Source organism: Callospermophilus lateralis, chromosome 18, assembly GCF_048772815.1.
Source record: "Callospermophilus lateralis isolate mCalLat2 chromosome 18, mCalLat2.hap1, whole genome shotgun sequence".
NCBI classification, from domain to species: Eukaryota; Metazoa; Chordata; class Mammalia; order Rodentia; family Sciuridae; genus Callospermophilus; species Callospermophilus lateralis.
The window spans coordinates 32,324,209-32,341,841 of NC_135322.1; the positions used below are offsets into that span (position 1 = coordinate 32,324,209).

Here is a 17,633-nt window from a genome sequence, read left to right on the forward strand (position 1 = left end):
AAAAAAAAAACATCTTAATCAGCCACCATGGGGGAAAAAAAAAAGGAAGTGCCTCTATCTCAAGCATAGAGCTTGGAAGTTCACTTATATGGACCTTATGTATATTAAATGGTCAGTGAGAAATAGTTATCCACCATGTCTGGTTGTGGGCCAAATTGTGAAGTAGCCAAAGTCTCCTGAAGTTTTTGCATTAATTTTGATTTTTTAAAAATATTTCATTAAAATACTATTTGGCTTAATTTAAAAAAAATAAATAAATAAATAAAATGAACTGTCATTTATGATTTTTATGTCATTTTAACTTCTTTTCCAAGAAAGTACTCTTAAAATGTTAGAGGTTGTCCATAAGAAAACATAATTAATATTGCCCCTCACGCCTCTGGCCTTTGGAAAGCTGACTTAGGAAGAAAATAGTTGTGGACAAAGCTTCTCTGTCCTTTGGATCTTTTGTAAGGCAACATTTAAAAAAAAAAAAAAAAGACATTATTTTTCTTTTGGTGGAGTTAGCAACATTAGGCCAAAATGAATTATTTTTTGTCATGGAATATTAGAAAAATATATTTCAATATATCTTTTTTTAGGAGGGGCCTACTATGGATTGAACTCAGGGCCACTCAACCACTGAGCCACCCCACTTCTTTTTGTATTTTGAGACAGGGTCTCACTGAGTTGCTTATTAGTGCCTTGCCATTGCTGTGGCAGCCTTTGAACTTGAGATTCTCCTGCCTTAGCCTCCTGAATGGCTGGGATTACAGGCATAGGCCACTGCACCCAGTGATACTTCTTTTGAATAAATGTTCTTTTTTCTTTTCTCCCATTTTATTTACTCTATTTCTTTGTCTGATGAACTTTTGTATGCTTATTATACCAAATTGTACATTTTTCTAGATATTATTTATGATTCTATTCTTTAAAAAAATCCAAACATAATAATATAATAATTTAAAAATAACTTACATATATGTAATGTAAGATTATAGTAAAAGAAATCAAAACTCACAAATAAGCATTATTTGCTATTTAATAATATAATATCCATTTATTCTACCACTCGAATATACTCTTAGGTGGTATCATATACATGTTTCCATATAGTTTTATGCACATGTATAATATTTTTACTTTACAAAATAGAACAGTATTGGTCACAGTCATTGTTATCCTAAATGTAGAAATACATTTCTATAATATAAATTTTAATTTCTCTTAGAATTGCTGCTAATTGATGGACCTTTAACTTGTTTCATCTTTTTCAATATTATAAGAAAATTGCTGTGGCAAACTAAATTGTGATGGCTATTGGTATTAAATTTTTACATATTGCTCTAATTAATATTTTAATGTTTGAGCCCATGTTGCACTTTGACAATTCTCTTTATTAATGAACAAAGTTTTAGCTCTTTTGTAAGGTCCACTGCAGCATGCCATAGAAATACTTGCCTGCTCTTCTGAGCAAGCTCACTGTTGGTTGGATAATCTATTTGACTTTTCATATCCATGATTCTCCTTAGGCTTTGTTGATCATATCACTGTAGACACAATTTGTTTTTCTTATTGACCCCAGAACACAGATGCTGCCCTGCTTCCCTGCATCAGTTATCCTGCATTTGCCCTGGATGATGAAGTTCTGTTTAACCAGACACTTGATAAAGTAGTTAGAAAATTAAAAGGAAAATATGGTTTTAAACGTTTCTTGAGAGATGGATATAGAACCTCACTGGAGGATCCAAACAGACGCTACTACAAACCAGCTGAAATTAAGGTATCAAAAAATATTGTGCATTAGTACATGAAAATGGTCAAAATCACAAATTCCAGAGGCTGACTCCTTGGATTAAAGTTCCAGCTCTTTAATAGCTATGTGGTCTTGGATAAGTTAATTGAACTCTGTGTTTAATATTATTCATTGGTAAAATAATAATACTAGCTATATCGTGAGGTTTTTTTAATATTTATTTTTGGTGTAGATGGACACAACACAATGCTTTTTTTTTTATTTTTATGTGGTGCTGAGGATGGAACCCGGGTCCTGCCCATTCTAGGCGAGCGCTCTACCGCGGAGCCACAATCCCAGCCCCTCATGAGGTTTTTTTTTTTTTTTTTTTTAAGAATTAAATCGTTTAAAATGTTTAGAACAGTGCTTGACACATGGCAAGTGCTCAATAAGTATTAGCTCTTATTCTGTGAGGTCTGTTTGCTCATAGTAGGCCATGTTGATGCACTGGTCAAACAATTTTCTCTTGCATTTTCAGTCCTTTGCCTGTTTTTCTTATATAATATAAAGTTTCTATTTGTGATCTAGCTTTTAGTCTATTAAGCAAATGCTGTTATTCAAACTGATACTACTCCCTCTGTCACTTTTGTTTCATTTAGACACTTCTCATTACAATATACTTCTGAATATTAATTTTAAAATATTATTTATTTCAAACCACTATGTATAGTTTTATACTAGCTGCTTTTAAGCCATATAGAATATTCTTAATACTCCAAAAAAGTAAGCCTCCCCTCACATTGCTGAAGACTTTGCTTTACTGGGTACATTGAAAATTACTCTTTTTTCCTAATATTTTATTTTTTTGTTGTAGTTGGACACAATACCTATTTTTTTATTAATTCACTTTTAGGTGGTGCTGAGGATTGAACCCAGGGTCTCACACGTGAGACCTAGGTGAGCACTCTGCTGCTGAGCCACAACCCCAGCCCCTCTTTTTTTTTTCTTTTAATATTTTTTAGTTGTCAATGGACCTTTATTTTATTTATTTATATGTGGTGCTGAGAATGGAACCTAGTTCCTCACACATGCTTTACAAGTGCTCTTCCACTGAGCTACAAACCCAGCCCTGAAAATTTTTAAAGCATGCTTATCACTTTGACTCACCCACTGAAGACCCATAAAATGGATTTGTAACATGGGGTATGTCTCAACAATATTAGACTTTGTAATTGTTTGGCAATTAAGATACTACTCTTAAATTCAATATACACTTAGTTTTGCAGAACAAATTGACAAATTATTAATGAATGTGTTAAATTTCATAGTCAATGTATCATTTGAGAGCCTTAGGAACCATTTATTGTGTATGGTATTGAATTTTTATAGCTGTTGAAATTTTGTAGTGTCAAAATTTGCTAAATTAATCAGTTTATCATTTAAATGCCTTCAAATGTTTTATTTCTATTTAATTCATTTCCTGAGCTGATTTACCTCACTTACATTTGAATTGAACCATCTGCAACTACCACCTTGCATACTTTGAACTTTGGATCAGTCTAGCAGGGCTTCTCTACTTATGTACTTACTGCTGAGCACCACCAAGGAAAGCTACCAGCACTATGTGGATAAATACCTCCTCTAATTCAGGATATCCTTGTTGGTCAGTCCTTATCACTGTTTTCACCTCTTCTTGTCAGTTGTACTGTATGACCCTGCCAGGACCCCTTCTTGGAAGCTTTTCCGGCCTTTTTCCATTTGTACTCAAGTTTCCAGCCTTTGATTTCTTATTTTCTACTGAGAGTCTTTCATTTGGGTGTGGCCTTCTCCAGTGAATCTCTTCATCATACTTGTCTCTTCCTCTCCTGACTCATAAAAGGTGCTCTCTCTTCTTAGCTCACTACACATATATACATTTCATCTTGTTCTCATTTATTTTCTTAGTTCTCTAACTGAAAGTTTTCTTTTCTTAATGACTGATGAACATTTCTCCTTTCTTACACTCATTTTTCCCACTTCTATACCTTCCCTCTGTTCTGTTTCCCCAAATTCAATCAATTTCTTTTCCTCAACATAAACACATTGATGTTTATCATTAAAAAAAAAAAAAAAAAAAAAAGCAAAAAGCCTCCCTCAACCTATATTCGTATCTGCCTTTCATCCTCTTTCTCTTTGGAGCAACACTTCTGAAAATCATGGTGTAAAAGTGGTGTATAGACCTTGTTTGCCTCCCACTCTCTTTGGGCCTGTATAATCTGTCTTTTCTCCCTAACACTCCTCAGTAGCTATATTGATGTCAGTCACTTTTGGTCACTACATCATAAGGGATTGCTTTTCTGACCTTATTTCATTAAACCTCTCCTTAGCATTTGCATACTTTAAAGGAGTCTTTCTTCTTGGAAGCTGCTTCTCTATTTGTCATAACTCTGTTTTTCTAGTTTTCTACTTCCTTCTCTCACTGTTCTCTTTAGTCTCCTTTGCAGGTTTCTCTTTTTCTGTCCTCTTAAACATTGCTCTTTTGTGGTCCATCCTCAGTCCTATTTGCTTTTCATTCTACCCATGCTCTCACACCTTATCAATAATGCTCTTTATCTCATACTTCTTCATCCCAATTTCTTTACTCATTTATGCAACTATCATTTTGTTTGTTTGTTTGTTTTGGTGCTGGGCCACATCCCAGTTCTTTTTAATCTTCCATTTTGAAACAGGGCAGGATCTCACTAAGTTATTTAGGGCCTTGCTAAATTGCCAATACTGTTCTTGAACTTGCAATCCTCCTGCCTTAGCCTCCTGAGTCACTGGGATTATAGGGATACACTACCATGTCCAGTTAAAGCAACTGTCTTTTGAACATCTCTACTTAGATGCCCTACAGTCTCCTTGTACTCAGTTCTAACTCCTCTGCTCAAGCCCCAAACAAAATCATTCTAGCTTCTTCCCACTCAACTACCTTTGTCAGTCACAAAAGCTGGCTGATGTGGCTTTCTTAAAAATCTTAATATTATGTTCCTATTTCTCTATTACTCCTTGATATAAGCTACTGATTTATAACCTGAGGAAATTGTGTCCCTCAGGAGACCTTTGTTATTTTAAAATTCCTGCTTTGCACAGGACAACCCCTACAATGGAGAGCTGTTTGACCCAAATGTCAGTGGCCCTGAAGCTGAAGTGCCCTGGTTTAGGCTAATCTTTTCTCTTTGTATTGCTCTAGCAGCCTCCTACCTGCTTTCCTTTTTTCTTACCCTGCATCTCTATTTAGTACTGCCAATTGCCCAATTTAGCAAGGAAATGTATTGATAAGTCATCATTGGTTCCCTGTTCCATGTCAAAGTCACGGACTCTGAGCATGAGCTGTGAGGCTCTTCTTCATTTGACTGACCTAGGCAACACATTGTAGTTCTGTTTTTACTATTACTTTTTCCTTGCTTATCTTAGAATCATTGAATTACCAGCATTTTCTATCCATACTTTGTGTTTCTATGTATCTATAGTTTATATTTTTGCTTCCTCTGGTGGACTTCCTTTAGTTCATCTCTCCAATGAAGCCCATCAAGCATTAGCTGAAACATCTCTTGTCCTATAAACCCTTCCCTGACCCTCAGGGAGACTAACATGATTCATTCACTGCTTTCCTAATGTATCATGTAGAGACGTTTTGTACTGCACTGTAGTTGTTTATTTGTGTGCTAGCCTTCCCAGTAGGTTGTAAACTTCTTGGGGAAGTTCTATCTCTTTTGTGTCTTCATATTTCTTGGTCTAGTTAGTGCCAGGTATTAGCTTTTTAGTAAATACTTGGTAAATATTTATTGGATGATTGCTGTTTGATGGATTGAATAAATGAGGTTTTCAATAATAAGAGTCCTGATAAATTTTTTAAAAATAATTGATTATTATAAAAATCAATCCAGGGGCTGGGGATGTGGCTCAAGCGGTAGCGCGCTCGCCTGACATGCGTGCGGCCCAGGTTCGATCCTCAGCACCACATACAAACAAAGATGTTGTGTCCGCCGAAAACTAAAAAATAAATATTGAAAATTCTCTCTCTCTCTCTCTCTCTCTCTCTCTTTCTCTCTCTCTCTCTCTCTTTAAAAAAAAATCAATCCAACTTTAAGTTATTACTATAAATTAATATTTTACCTTTTTAGCGTAAATATAGTTGTTACAGTTTGTTGTTGAAATTTTTAATCTTTTATTTTCTGTTTTAGCTATTTGATGACATTGAATGTGAATTTCCCATATTTTTCCTTTATATGATGATTGATGGTAAGTGAGCTTTTTCCTGAAATGTAAGCTATAGGATATAAGTGGTTTAAAGAAGAGCAGAAATGAAATATGACTCCTTTCATCTAGCAAATAGACTGTACTTGGGTGATGTTAACTGCTCTGAATTTTTATGTACTACTCTTCTGCTTTCTGAGTGAATGTTAAATCATATACATAATTTTTAAAACTACATACAAATAAATAAAAGTATTGTGTCCAACTAAAACTAAAAAATAAATAAATATAAATAAAGTTGTATAAAAAATTTTTAAAAACTACTTTGATTTTAAAATGATACTAATATATTATTTGTATTTACAAAGAAAGGTTTTTTTTTGTTTTTGTTTTTGTTTTTTTGGTTTTTTTTTAAAGAAAGAATGAGAGAGAGGAGAGAGAGGGAGAGAGAATTTTAATATTTATTTTTTAGTATTTGGCGGACACAACATCTTTGTCTGTATGTGGTGCTGAGGATCGAACCCGGGCCGCACGCATGCCAGGCGAGCGCGCTACCACTTGAGCCACATCCCCAGCCCAAAGAAAGGTTTTTGATTAATATAAATCATGAATACTATAATCATGACATAACATTTATGCTTAATCAGAGAGAAATTTTAATTAAAATTCAGTTTTCACTTCTAAGTGCTAATATGACTTTCTAAATTTCTTTGAAAAAAATCATGCAATTTGCATTACTTTTTAAATTATATTTTTATCATTTACATAAAAAATTATCACAATAATTTAAAAAGGACCAGTAAGTTTTCTAAGGTAAAATTTTTATGCTACTTACTCAGTAAACCTGCTATTATATTTTACATTTTAGGAGTTTTTAGAGGCAATCCCAAACAAGTCAAGGAATATCAGGATCTTTTAACTCCAGTGCTTCATCAGACCACAGAAGGTATAGTTGCTTTTTCAAGAATTCTTCCTATTACCATTTCCTTAGTGTTCCTTTGAAATGTATAAGTGAGTCTTTTATAAAACACAATAATGTATATTAAATTGAAAAAATTGATTGAGCCTTATATAAAATCATAGAGAATAGTCTATTAATTTATTATAATACATGTGTTTTTACATAAGGAATTCATTAGTCAATACAGCAATGCAGAAGAATTTAGATAGTTGTGGCAGTACTAATGCTAAGGTAGTGTGAATGTGGACAGATCTTTTTCATCTGTTACTAAATTATGTAATTCTTTTACTCTGTGTAGTATGATAATAATATAAAGTGACTGATTTTTATCCATGTTACCAAAAATTGTATGATTGGTGAGTGCTGCTCCCACTCCAGACCCAGAAGGCTCCCTGGAGATGCTCCACTCTTCTCTTAAGGCACTAGGGTTACCAAGAACATTCTCTCCTCTTTGTAGTTGCTTCTAGGGCCTTTAGCATTGTGCTTTGAATGTATTTTATATGTTTAAATGTCATTTTTCACTGATGTATTTAATATGTTAGAAATGGTCAAAATGCCCAGTCTTATGAGTGGGAGTATATTGATTTCCATCAAACACCACCAGGGACCATTAAAGAACATAATTGACTTTTCTATATTATTGGAAAACTAATTCTCCAAGGAATTTTAAACATAAAGGTCTAGATATCTTTGGGATTGGGAAGTATAAATAGAATAAGAATATATTCTCATCTGAGAACAGTTTTGAAAACATATTTATACATAAGTTAAAAATTATGGTGTACTGGTAAAAAAAAAAAGTATGTGGTCTTATGGACCTGATAGAGATTAATTTAGGTTATTCATAAAGATGAATAAAATGTCATTTATAGTACTAGTCCTCATTCCTATCCCACAAAGTGTCTATGATTACTCTTTGAAGTTTTTCCTCAAATATCTCAGAATAAATGCTTCATTTTCTATCCACACCCTTTAAAATGCTTGTGATTTTAAAAATTATAGAAGGTTTATTGCTAAACGTAGAATGATAAATACTAATTTTTACAAAAAAGTTATTTTTGTCTTTATGCTCTGAGTAATCACTTTGTGAGGATTATTGGATGAACATGAGGAATGATGTAATGAATGTAATATTTGAAATCTATTGAATCAGATCTTCAGTATCAGATCATTAATGCATTGAGGTGATAGTTGAATATACTCCACTTTAGGCTTCATTATGCCCAGGGTGATGTTTATTCTCTATATATCATAGAATTTTTTTCCCTGGTTTTAGACACATATATCAATACTGATTGATCAATAGTGATTGAAGAAGGAAACACAATTTTAGGGAAATATGTGTAATTTTCTTAGAAAAACTTACTGCAGGTTCATGTTGCAAAAAGTTTTCTGTAGCACTCTACAAAGACTCTACTCTTTAAATAATAATTTTAATTTCTGCAAGAAATGTTTTTAAATGGGTTGGTCACAGGAAAAGATGGATTTTTTTTCCTCTTCGGTGATACTGAATGGTAGATAATGGGCTTAATATTTAAATAGGGATTTCTTTGCTCTAAGCAGTGGCTCAGGGTTATAATTCTTCATTTAAGATTACACAGTATCTCATTTGTGAAGCTTCCACAGACTAATCCTATTAAAAATAGTTTCCTCTATGGCTCTAAACATTTGCATACTGTTTATTTGATTCATTTAAAGGTGTTAAAATTAAATGTTGTTAAAGGAGTTGTGTACACAACTTTGGCTAAAGCATAATAGTATGCTGTTGACTTAGAGTCAACAAGCTTTTTTTGCGTGTTTTTAACTGGTAAAATCTGAAAGGATATCCCATTTCTGTAGCTTATCACAACTATTTCCTGGACAGTCTTTCTCTTTCCTTGCTTTCTAGTCATTACAGATTCTTAAAGGACATTTGGGGAAGGGCATTACTTTGTTACATTTTAATACCCTTATTTTTAAACTGTAGGATGTCCTGTAGTTCCAAAGTACTATTATGTGCCAGCTGACTTTGTAGAATGTGAAAAAAGAAATCCTGGTAGTCAAAAGCGATTTCCTAGCAACTGTGGCCGTGATGGAAAACTGTTTCTTTGGGGACAAGCCCTATATATCATCGCAAAACTGCTGGGTAAGTATAGGAAAAGATGGTCAACATTTTTTCTTTACTTGTTATCAAATTGTAAGAAATAAGTATGTATTTGGTGATGTTTTTCTTGGATTTGGGTGATATTTCATACTTTTTAGAGGTCTTTGGGGAGTTTCTTAGTGTGTAAAGGAGTATTAATGTATTTACTTTACTGAATGGTGAGGGACAATTTTCAGGAAGAAAGTCAAATAGTTATGGGTACCATTATGATCATTTAGGGGGCTGAATTCAGCTTAGTAAATAGGTTTCTAGCAGAATGCTTTGAGAACTTTGTGTTACTTTTATGTGATATAATAAAGTTCACGATTAAATGTAGCAGTCGTGTTTGAACAGAGCTTTAGTAAAATATATGCCACAAGGAATTGGTCATCTTTGAAAATTCTCTCTTTACCAATAAATACATGTTGGTAATTTTCAGGGCTAGTTATAGGCTTACTGGGACTATTTATTCATAATTCTTAATTACTTTTTGGCTTCTCCTGCAAAAAAGCTGAATCAGAGTAGTCTTTGGGCACACTGAAACAAAGACAAATTTGATAAGCACATACACACACACACACACACACACACAAAAAAAAAAAAACTATTATGCATCTTCTTGCACCACTCCTTGCTAAAATTTCAAATATTGCCAGCATGTCCACCAAAGGGCTGTCATTTCAATGTCAGAATTTCTTTATGATGAATTATTAAATAAGCTAATTATAAAATCTGTGCTTATACTTTAAAAAGCCTGCTTACTACATGAAATACTCTTATTGTCTTTGTTTTTTCTGGCATTTCTGTATAAATGCTAAATCATCTTTGGTTCCTTTTTTTTTTTTTACAGTCCATTAGGGAAGAATATTTCAAAAGTCAGATTTCCAATTTTAGCCTTACTCAAATGATGTGTAAGAGCAGACAGAAACTAACCAAAGAGGAGAAAATTAAGTTAATGCTGTTTTCAATTTGCTCCTTTCCTAACTCTATTTTCTGTGTCTCTTTATATACTGAATGCTAATTTAAGAACATGTAGAAAATTTTTCTTTCTTTAAAGGGACAGCTTTTTGACAAGGATTTAATATTATTTATAAAGGTTTTGCTTTTTTGATTTTCCAAAGGAGGAATGGAATACACATGAAGTAATTTTTGTAGAATCAAGCCAAGTCAGAAAGGTTATCTCTGGTTAGAATGTTATTTCCATCTCATTAGCATAAATACAAAAAAAGCTTTTTGATAGGGTTAAATAAAACATTTTAGTAGAATAGTAGTTAACCTGGGTAAAGACAGTAATTTTAACTAGAATCACAATTTTCTATATACTTAGAAATTATAAATGCACATGATGAAACTGTTCTATAATTCTGAGACTGAAAACTGAACCCTGTGACAGAAAATTTAAAATCTGAACCTTTTTCTTTCTTTCTCTTGGTAAATCTCCAGCCCGGGGTTGTTACAATGAGAAAAATTATTTTGGGGGCAAAGTATAAAATTGACAAAGCTGATGAGATGGGAATGCAGAATTGACCACACCCTTCTTAAGCAAATTGAGCTTTAAAAAATAAAAAGTCTGAGAATAGTATCAATCAATAGAAAAGTATTGGATCATCCTTATTCCAAAATAAATGTGACAAATGTAGACACATCTTGAATGTAGGCAGTATTTTCTCATGATAAGACCAGAGTGAATGTGAAGAGTATAGGTCATGCCTCTATTTCTGTTTCATGACCAAAATGAAGAAAAACTACTACAGGGCTGCCTTAAAAGACAGAGTCAATTTCTCTTTTCCCTGTTGGGCTTCCAAAAAAAACAGTAAAGAATATGTAAAAGGTATGTTGTGTAATATGAAACTGTATCCTGATTTCCTGATGCAAAAAAAAAAAAAAATATATATATATATATATATATATATACACATATGTGTGTATGTGTGTGTGTGTGTATATATATATATATATATTCTGCATATCCATTAGCACTCTGGCCTAGCCATGTGTCATCTGTTAACAGATCACTAGTAAGATGATTAAGATTTCAGAAGACTAAATCATTTAGTTACTGTTAACTATTGTTAAGAGCCATCAGAGTTCTATGGATTTTCATTAAGATTCCAGATACCACATTTACTAACAAGTATTACTTATTCAATAAAGGAACCTCAGTTGAATATCTGCTTGGCAACCTTTTGTACTCAGTTAATTTGGAGTTACTCTTTTTGCATAAAAATAATAGAATAGTGAATCTTTAAAAGCATTCTGTATATATAACTCTCACTAACTAATTCAGGCCAGTTTTGTATCCTGCTGAAATCTAATAAGAATACTTTATCTATGTGTAAGTGAATAATTTTACAACAAAACTGTGTGGCTTCTATGGCATTGATAGAGAAAGAAGTTATAGTATGCTATTTTCTAAACAAAGCTTGAACTCCCATTGTGTTTTTATAAAATGGTTTTTTTTATAGTCTTTCCTTTTTTCTTAGGAAATTTGCTTTTAGGAAATCAATGATTATTATATAATAGGTAAATTAAATTATAAATATTTATTTTAAACCACATGACATATTTTATGATGTAATATTTAATTTGCCTTAAAATAAAATGATCATTTGTTGTACCTTCAACTATTGTTTAAATTTGATAGTTCAGACATTGTTCATGTAAAATCAGTCCAGAGAAAGCAGAGTATCTTTTTGACCTCTGTGTAAAACTCCAAAAGTATTTATCAATGTAAAAAGTCACTTGAAAATCATGATCTTTGTCTGAAATACTTTTTAAAGTTTAGAAAACTAAAGAAATATAACAAAGTTAATCTACTTTAAAACTTCCCTGAGGCAGCTAAATTTTCTTACCCTGAATGTCACATACTTACCTTCATTCAAGTACTATTAGAAGATCCTCAATCATTAAAGAGTAGAACTTTACATATTATATAACTTAAGGAAGTGAATAGAGGAATTTTTTTTTAGGATGGATATTTTGAAAACATTAATAAATATCAAGGGTGAAAACAAGACATGTTTTTTGGTTAGGCTTGAATTATTTGCAATGTTAACTACCTACAGGTTTTTCTATAGTACATATAAACTCCCAAAATATTCAGGTAAATGAAAATTTTCTTGGAATTTTGTGAGTGATCATTGTCTTTTGGAGATGAGTATTTTTAAAATTCCTTTGAGCACTAATAGGAGACTTTTTTTTCTTTTAAAAATATTTTAATTAGCAAATAATAATTGTACATAGTTATGAGATCCAGGTGTGATGTTTCTACATACACACACACACACACACACACTCTCTCTCTCTCTCTGAAATGGTTAATTCAAGCTAATTAACATATCCATCACTTCATGTATGTAACTTTTTTGTGGTAAGAACATTGTTGGAAATTTAGTACAATATCTATTCTCACCTTGTCATCCTTTAGATCTCAAAAACTTATTGCTCCTGTCTACTGAAACTTTTTATCTTTTGACCAACAACTTCACATTATCAGCCCCCTGCAAACCACTAATAAACGTGATTCTATTCCCTACTTCAACTTATTTAGGTTCCACATACACAATTAAGTTCATGTGCTACATCTTTCTGTTCCTACTATGAGTTCTTTATTATTATTATTATTCAATCATATTAATGGTATAAATTAATAGGTTTTACTATGTCATTCCATACGTGCATATATTGTGCTTTGATGATTGTATTCACCCTTTCTTGTTCTCTCCTCTCACTCCACTCCTCCTGTTCCCTTTCCCCTTCCCTAATACAGTAATACTCTATCTTCTCTTTTTTAGGTCATTGTTTTGTTTTTGTTTTAAGTTTCAACATATGAAACAAAACATGTTATACTTATTTTTCTCTGGCTAATTTCACTTAACTCATATGATTACCTCTGGTTCTATTGAGTTTTCCTGCAAATGAAAAAATTTCATTCTTCTTTATGACTGAATAGTACTCTATTTTGTGTGTGTGTGTACCATATTTTCTTTATCCATCTGTTTGAGGGCTTCTAGGCTGATTTCATATCTTGGTTATTGTGAGTACAGCCACAATAAACAAGGGTATCTGTTTTGTATGCTGACTTCATTCCCTTTGGATCTATAACTAGGAAAGAGATAACTGGATCCTATGGTAATTCTATTTTTAGTCTTTTGAGGAACCTGCATATTGTTTTTCATATTAAGTTTACTAATTTCCATTCCTACCAACAGTGTCTAAGGATTCCTTTTTCTCCACATCCTCACCATCATTTGGTTTTTTATTGGTTTTATTAGCCATTCTGACTGGGTTGAGATAGAATGTTAATGTCATTTTCATGTGCATTGATGGCTAAAGATATTTAAGCATTTCTTGTGGGCCATTTATTTCTTCTTTTGAGAAGTTCTAGTCAGATTATGTGCCCATGTTTTAATTGAATTGCTTGTTTTTTTAAGTTTTTTTTAATTCTTTATATATTCTAGATGTTAATCTTTTGTCAGATGAATAGCTGACAAAGAGTTTCTCCCATTAGGTAGATTGTCTCTTTATTCTGTTGACTGTTTTCTTTGTTGTGCAGAAGATGTTTAATTTGATGTAATCCTGTTTGTCCATTCTTGCTTTTATTTCCCAAACTATTGGAATCCTATTTAGGAAATCATTGCCTGCACCATCATCTTGAAGTATGTGCCCTGTTCTCCTCTAGTATTTAATAAGAGAGTTTTAAAGTGATAGCAGAAGCCCAGTGTGTTGGCACACACCTATAATCCCAGCTACTCAAGTAGGAGCATCGCAAGTTCTAGGCCAACTTCCACAACTTAGACCATTTTGAGTCAAAATAAGATATAAAATAGGTTGGAGACATACCTCAGTAGTAAACCACCCCTGGTTTCAATATCCAATAACTCTCCTTTTAAAAAGTGACAGAATAAATTTAGAAGTACCTTTAAATTTCTAAAGTATTATACATATAAAGTTCACATTTTAATGTATTGGCTTCTTAAATTCTTGGATAAGTCACTGTTTGGAACCCAATTTGTTTTCCTGTAGGCATTTAAAATGATTGTTAATATCTAGTGAACTCCTAATTGATTGATACAAGTTAGTTCTCTGACATCATCATGTTTTTCCTTTACATCTTCCCTTATTTCTCTTCCTTTTTTTCTTTTCTTCTACATGATTTTCTTGTACTCTAATAGAAAGGTCAGTGGTTTGGGGATCATGAATTTAGGAATCAGTTCCAAGTTCAAATACAAGTTCTATCACTTACTACCTCTGGGACTTGAAGAATATCTTTAACTTATGATGATCAGTTTCCATATTTTAATGTGCTAAGGATTAACTAATGAGGAACTATCATAAGGAATCATAAGAAATTTACAGTAGGGCAAATACATCTTTGAATTGTTCTTCTATTTCCTGTCCTTTCATCTCCCCCTCCTTCCCTTTCCCAGTTACAATTTAGGAGTTAATATATTTGAAGAGGTTTTTTCAGGCAGTCAACTCAGGATGCTTATGAGCCCTCCTTTCAGATACCCCCATAACCTCAAAATTCATCACAAGAAGAAAGTGCTTCTCCAGTTGCTACTTAAACATTCTTCTATTTGCTGATTCTACTTCTATTTGTAGAGGCCCCTTTGATAATCACTGTGCTATGTATAAGCTATATAGCAGGAACAATAGGACATATATCTCTTTCTCTCTGAGAACAGCCTAATTATTGTGATATAGTACTTCTAATTCTAGTATTAATAGCTAAGATAAGTCTATTTGCATTTGTTTTCATTCATTTTTTCTTGCCAAATTGACCCCAAATATAAAAACTCCTGATTAAGCCTAGAAATGCTTTTGAATGTCAAAATCGTTCATCAGATGCCTTAGTGTGTAGAGGACATTATGAAACTGAGGTCCTGATTTTTATTGTTCTGTTGGTTTCAAACACAGTTGACGTTAAACTCCTTATAGCACAGTTTTTTTACTGATCAAAGATAAAATGAGTTGATAAGAGTATATAGATATTTTTCTATATTGGTTGCTAAGAGAATTTCCCAGCTATTATACTTCAGGAAACTTCAAGCAGAAAGACATCGATTACTGAGCACTTTCATTATCTTTTTCATGATATCCACGTGATTACTAGTGACCTAAAGTGGGATTTGTGTGGAACATATAACATTTTGAGAGCCCATGTAGTATTACTTTAAATTGTTAGTCTAGGAAGATCTTCTTTCTGTAAATTATTATATAAATAACTCCTTTTTCTTTCTTTTTTTTTTTTTTAAATGGTACCAGGAAATCAAACCCAGGGTTTCATACATGCTGTATATGCACTCTACCCCTTAGCTATATCTCAGCATTTTTTATTCTATTTTGGCCAGGAACTTCCAATCCTTATATCTCAGCCTTCCAAGTAGTTGGAATTACAGGCATGTGTCACTGTGTCCAGTATATCTGACTTTCTTAAAATATTTTAGTTGACTGGCTTCTAGGGTTAGAAAAATAAAATTACAGTCCTACTCTCACAAATATTAGTAAAGTTGAATATGAAAACAGTGATGCCTAGAGTCTGAGTAGGTACTTCAAATATACTGTCACACTGTTTATCAGAAATACTAATAATACCTACCTTAAAATTTATCAGATTCTATGTTCTGCCTTTTACAAATATTATCCTAAGTGATCCTCCTAATTTCTCTATAAGAGTATTATGAGTACTATGTGGTATAGACGAGGAAACTGAGACCCAGAAGACTTTAGCAGCTCACTAAGATCACACAGTTCCTGACTGATAGAGTTTATTGATTTATTCAGTAGTCTGCAAGGTGCTTGTATCACCTATAACCTCCATAGCAGTAAATATTATTATTAGGAACAAAAACTTTACTAACGTAGTAAGATATTAAATTGTATCTTGTTTTCATTTACATGCTCATAAAATACATTTCTTAGTTCTTCTGTAAATTGTCTAGTCGTTTGCTTTGCCCATTTAACCTTGGTTTTGTTGTTTTTCTTATCAGTCTACATGAATATTTTATATATTAAGTATATTAAACCTTTCCAATTTTTTCTGGTTTGTTTGCTTCAGAAATTTGTGTATGCTAGTTTTCTTTTGATGAGCAAAATTAAAAATCTTTATATACCTAGAGCTATCATTGTTTCCTTATTTAGTTTTTTGCCATCATGATACCGAAAGCTCGATCCTTGTCCCCAGTGCCAGTCCAATAGCGAGGACATGGTTTTGAGAAAAGGGAAAAAGATTTATTGCTTTGTTAGCAAAGGAGAAACACAGGAGACCCCTGTCCCAGAGTCTGTGATTCCGCTCATCAGCAGGAAAGGGGACTTTTATAGAGGTGATTCAAAGGCTGCATTTCATGTGTTTTCTGTTGGAGTTATAATTCACTTGTTAATTTGGGAGATGGTAATTTCTGAGATCTTCTGGTACCATCCCAAAAATCTAGATTACTATGTTCCTATGGACAGATAAATCTGCCCAGGATGGGGAAGAAAGGTAATCCTGTTTCCCCTGAGATTAGGGAGGGTAAGGGTTTAGAGAGAGAGAGAGAGAGAGAAGCATGTCCATTCTAAAAATCAGTTGCAGTGGCAGAGCATCAAGCATAAAGTAGACCACTGCTACAATAAGATTCAACATTTAATCCTAGAAAGTACACCTGTTAATCAATTGAGTTTGTACACACACCACACACTATCTCTCTGTGACAGAGGAATCTTTTGGTATAATATATGGTGTTGAAGATCTACGTTTATTGTTTTCAAAATGGCTCATTTCATAATGTCACCATGTAACAGTGTTCTGAATATAGCTCTTGCTGCTCTGCCACTGAAACTTATTTTTTAAATAGACAGGTTTCTTTCTCTTCCTCTCTCCCTGCTCCTGGATAATCTTTCCCCTTCCTAATTCAGGGGAAACAGGATTACCTTTCTTTCACTTCCTAGACAGATTTTTCTGTCCTTGAGTGCACACCCACTGTAGGAATGAAGTAATCCAGACTTTGGAGATTGTACCAGAAGATCTCAGAAATGACCATCTACCAAATTAACAAGTGAATTACAACTCTTAATTTGTGGAATGTATCCTTTGAATCACCTCTATTAGACTCCTGTTCCTACTGATGGACAGAATCCCAGCCTCTGGGAAAGTAGTCTCTGTATTTCTCCTTTGCTAGCAAAGCAATAGACCTTCTTTTTCCTTTTTCTCCAAACTGTGACCTTGTTATTGGATTGGCATCAGGGACACGGAGGCAACAACCAGAGAAGAAATATTTCTGCTATAGGGTCCCAAGGAATTATCAAAGAAGGGAGGAACTTGACTCAGGACAAGTGGGAAGCTAAGTGGAAATAACTTAAGCACACTCAGTAGAGGCATAGAGATCTATTTAGTAAAGCAAGGAATAAACATTCAAAGGAGAATGCAGACCATCTTGAGAATTAGAAATATCTCAACAGTAGATGTGGACCATCTCCAAAGGGTGAGAGCAACAACTTGTGTGAGCTATTGAAAGACCTAAGCAACCTCATTCTATTTGGGACCTCATTTTGCTCTGAAACTTAACCTCTGACCTATTGCAGTCCTAAAGTCAGGAAAATACCACAGAAAAACTCCGCAGATGTTGATCACCTAAGAT

General features: G+C 33.1%; 1 protein-coding gene across 2 annotated transcripts in view; it reads left to right on the forward strand.

The window, feature by feature from the left end:
- Nucleotides 1-17,633, forward strand: part of Phkb (phosphorylase kinase regulatory subunit beta) — a 224,084-nt gene that overhangs the window by 123,198 nt on the left and 83,253 nt on the right. For both annotated transcript variants that reach the window (XM_076839471.2, XM_076839472.2), the window contains exons 10-13: nt 1,565-1,762; nt 5,920-5,977; nt 6,801-6,878; nt 8,860-9,018. In XM_076839471.2, the coding sequence (XP_076695586.1) occupies nt 1,565-1,762; nt 5,920-5,977; nt 6,801-6,878; nt 8,860-9,018 (493 nt within the window). The remainder of the gene's footprint in view (nt 1-1,564; nt 1,763-5,919; nt 5,978-6,800; nt 6,879-8,859; nt 9,019-17,633) is intronic.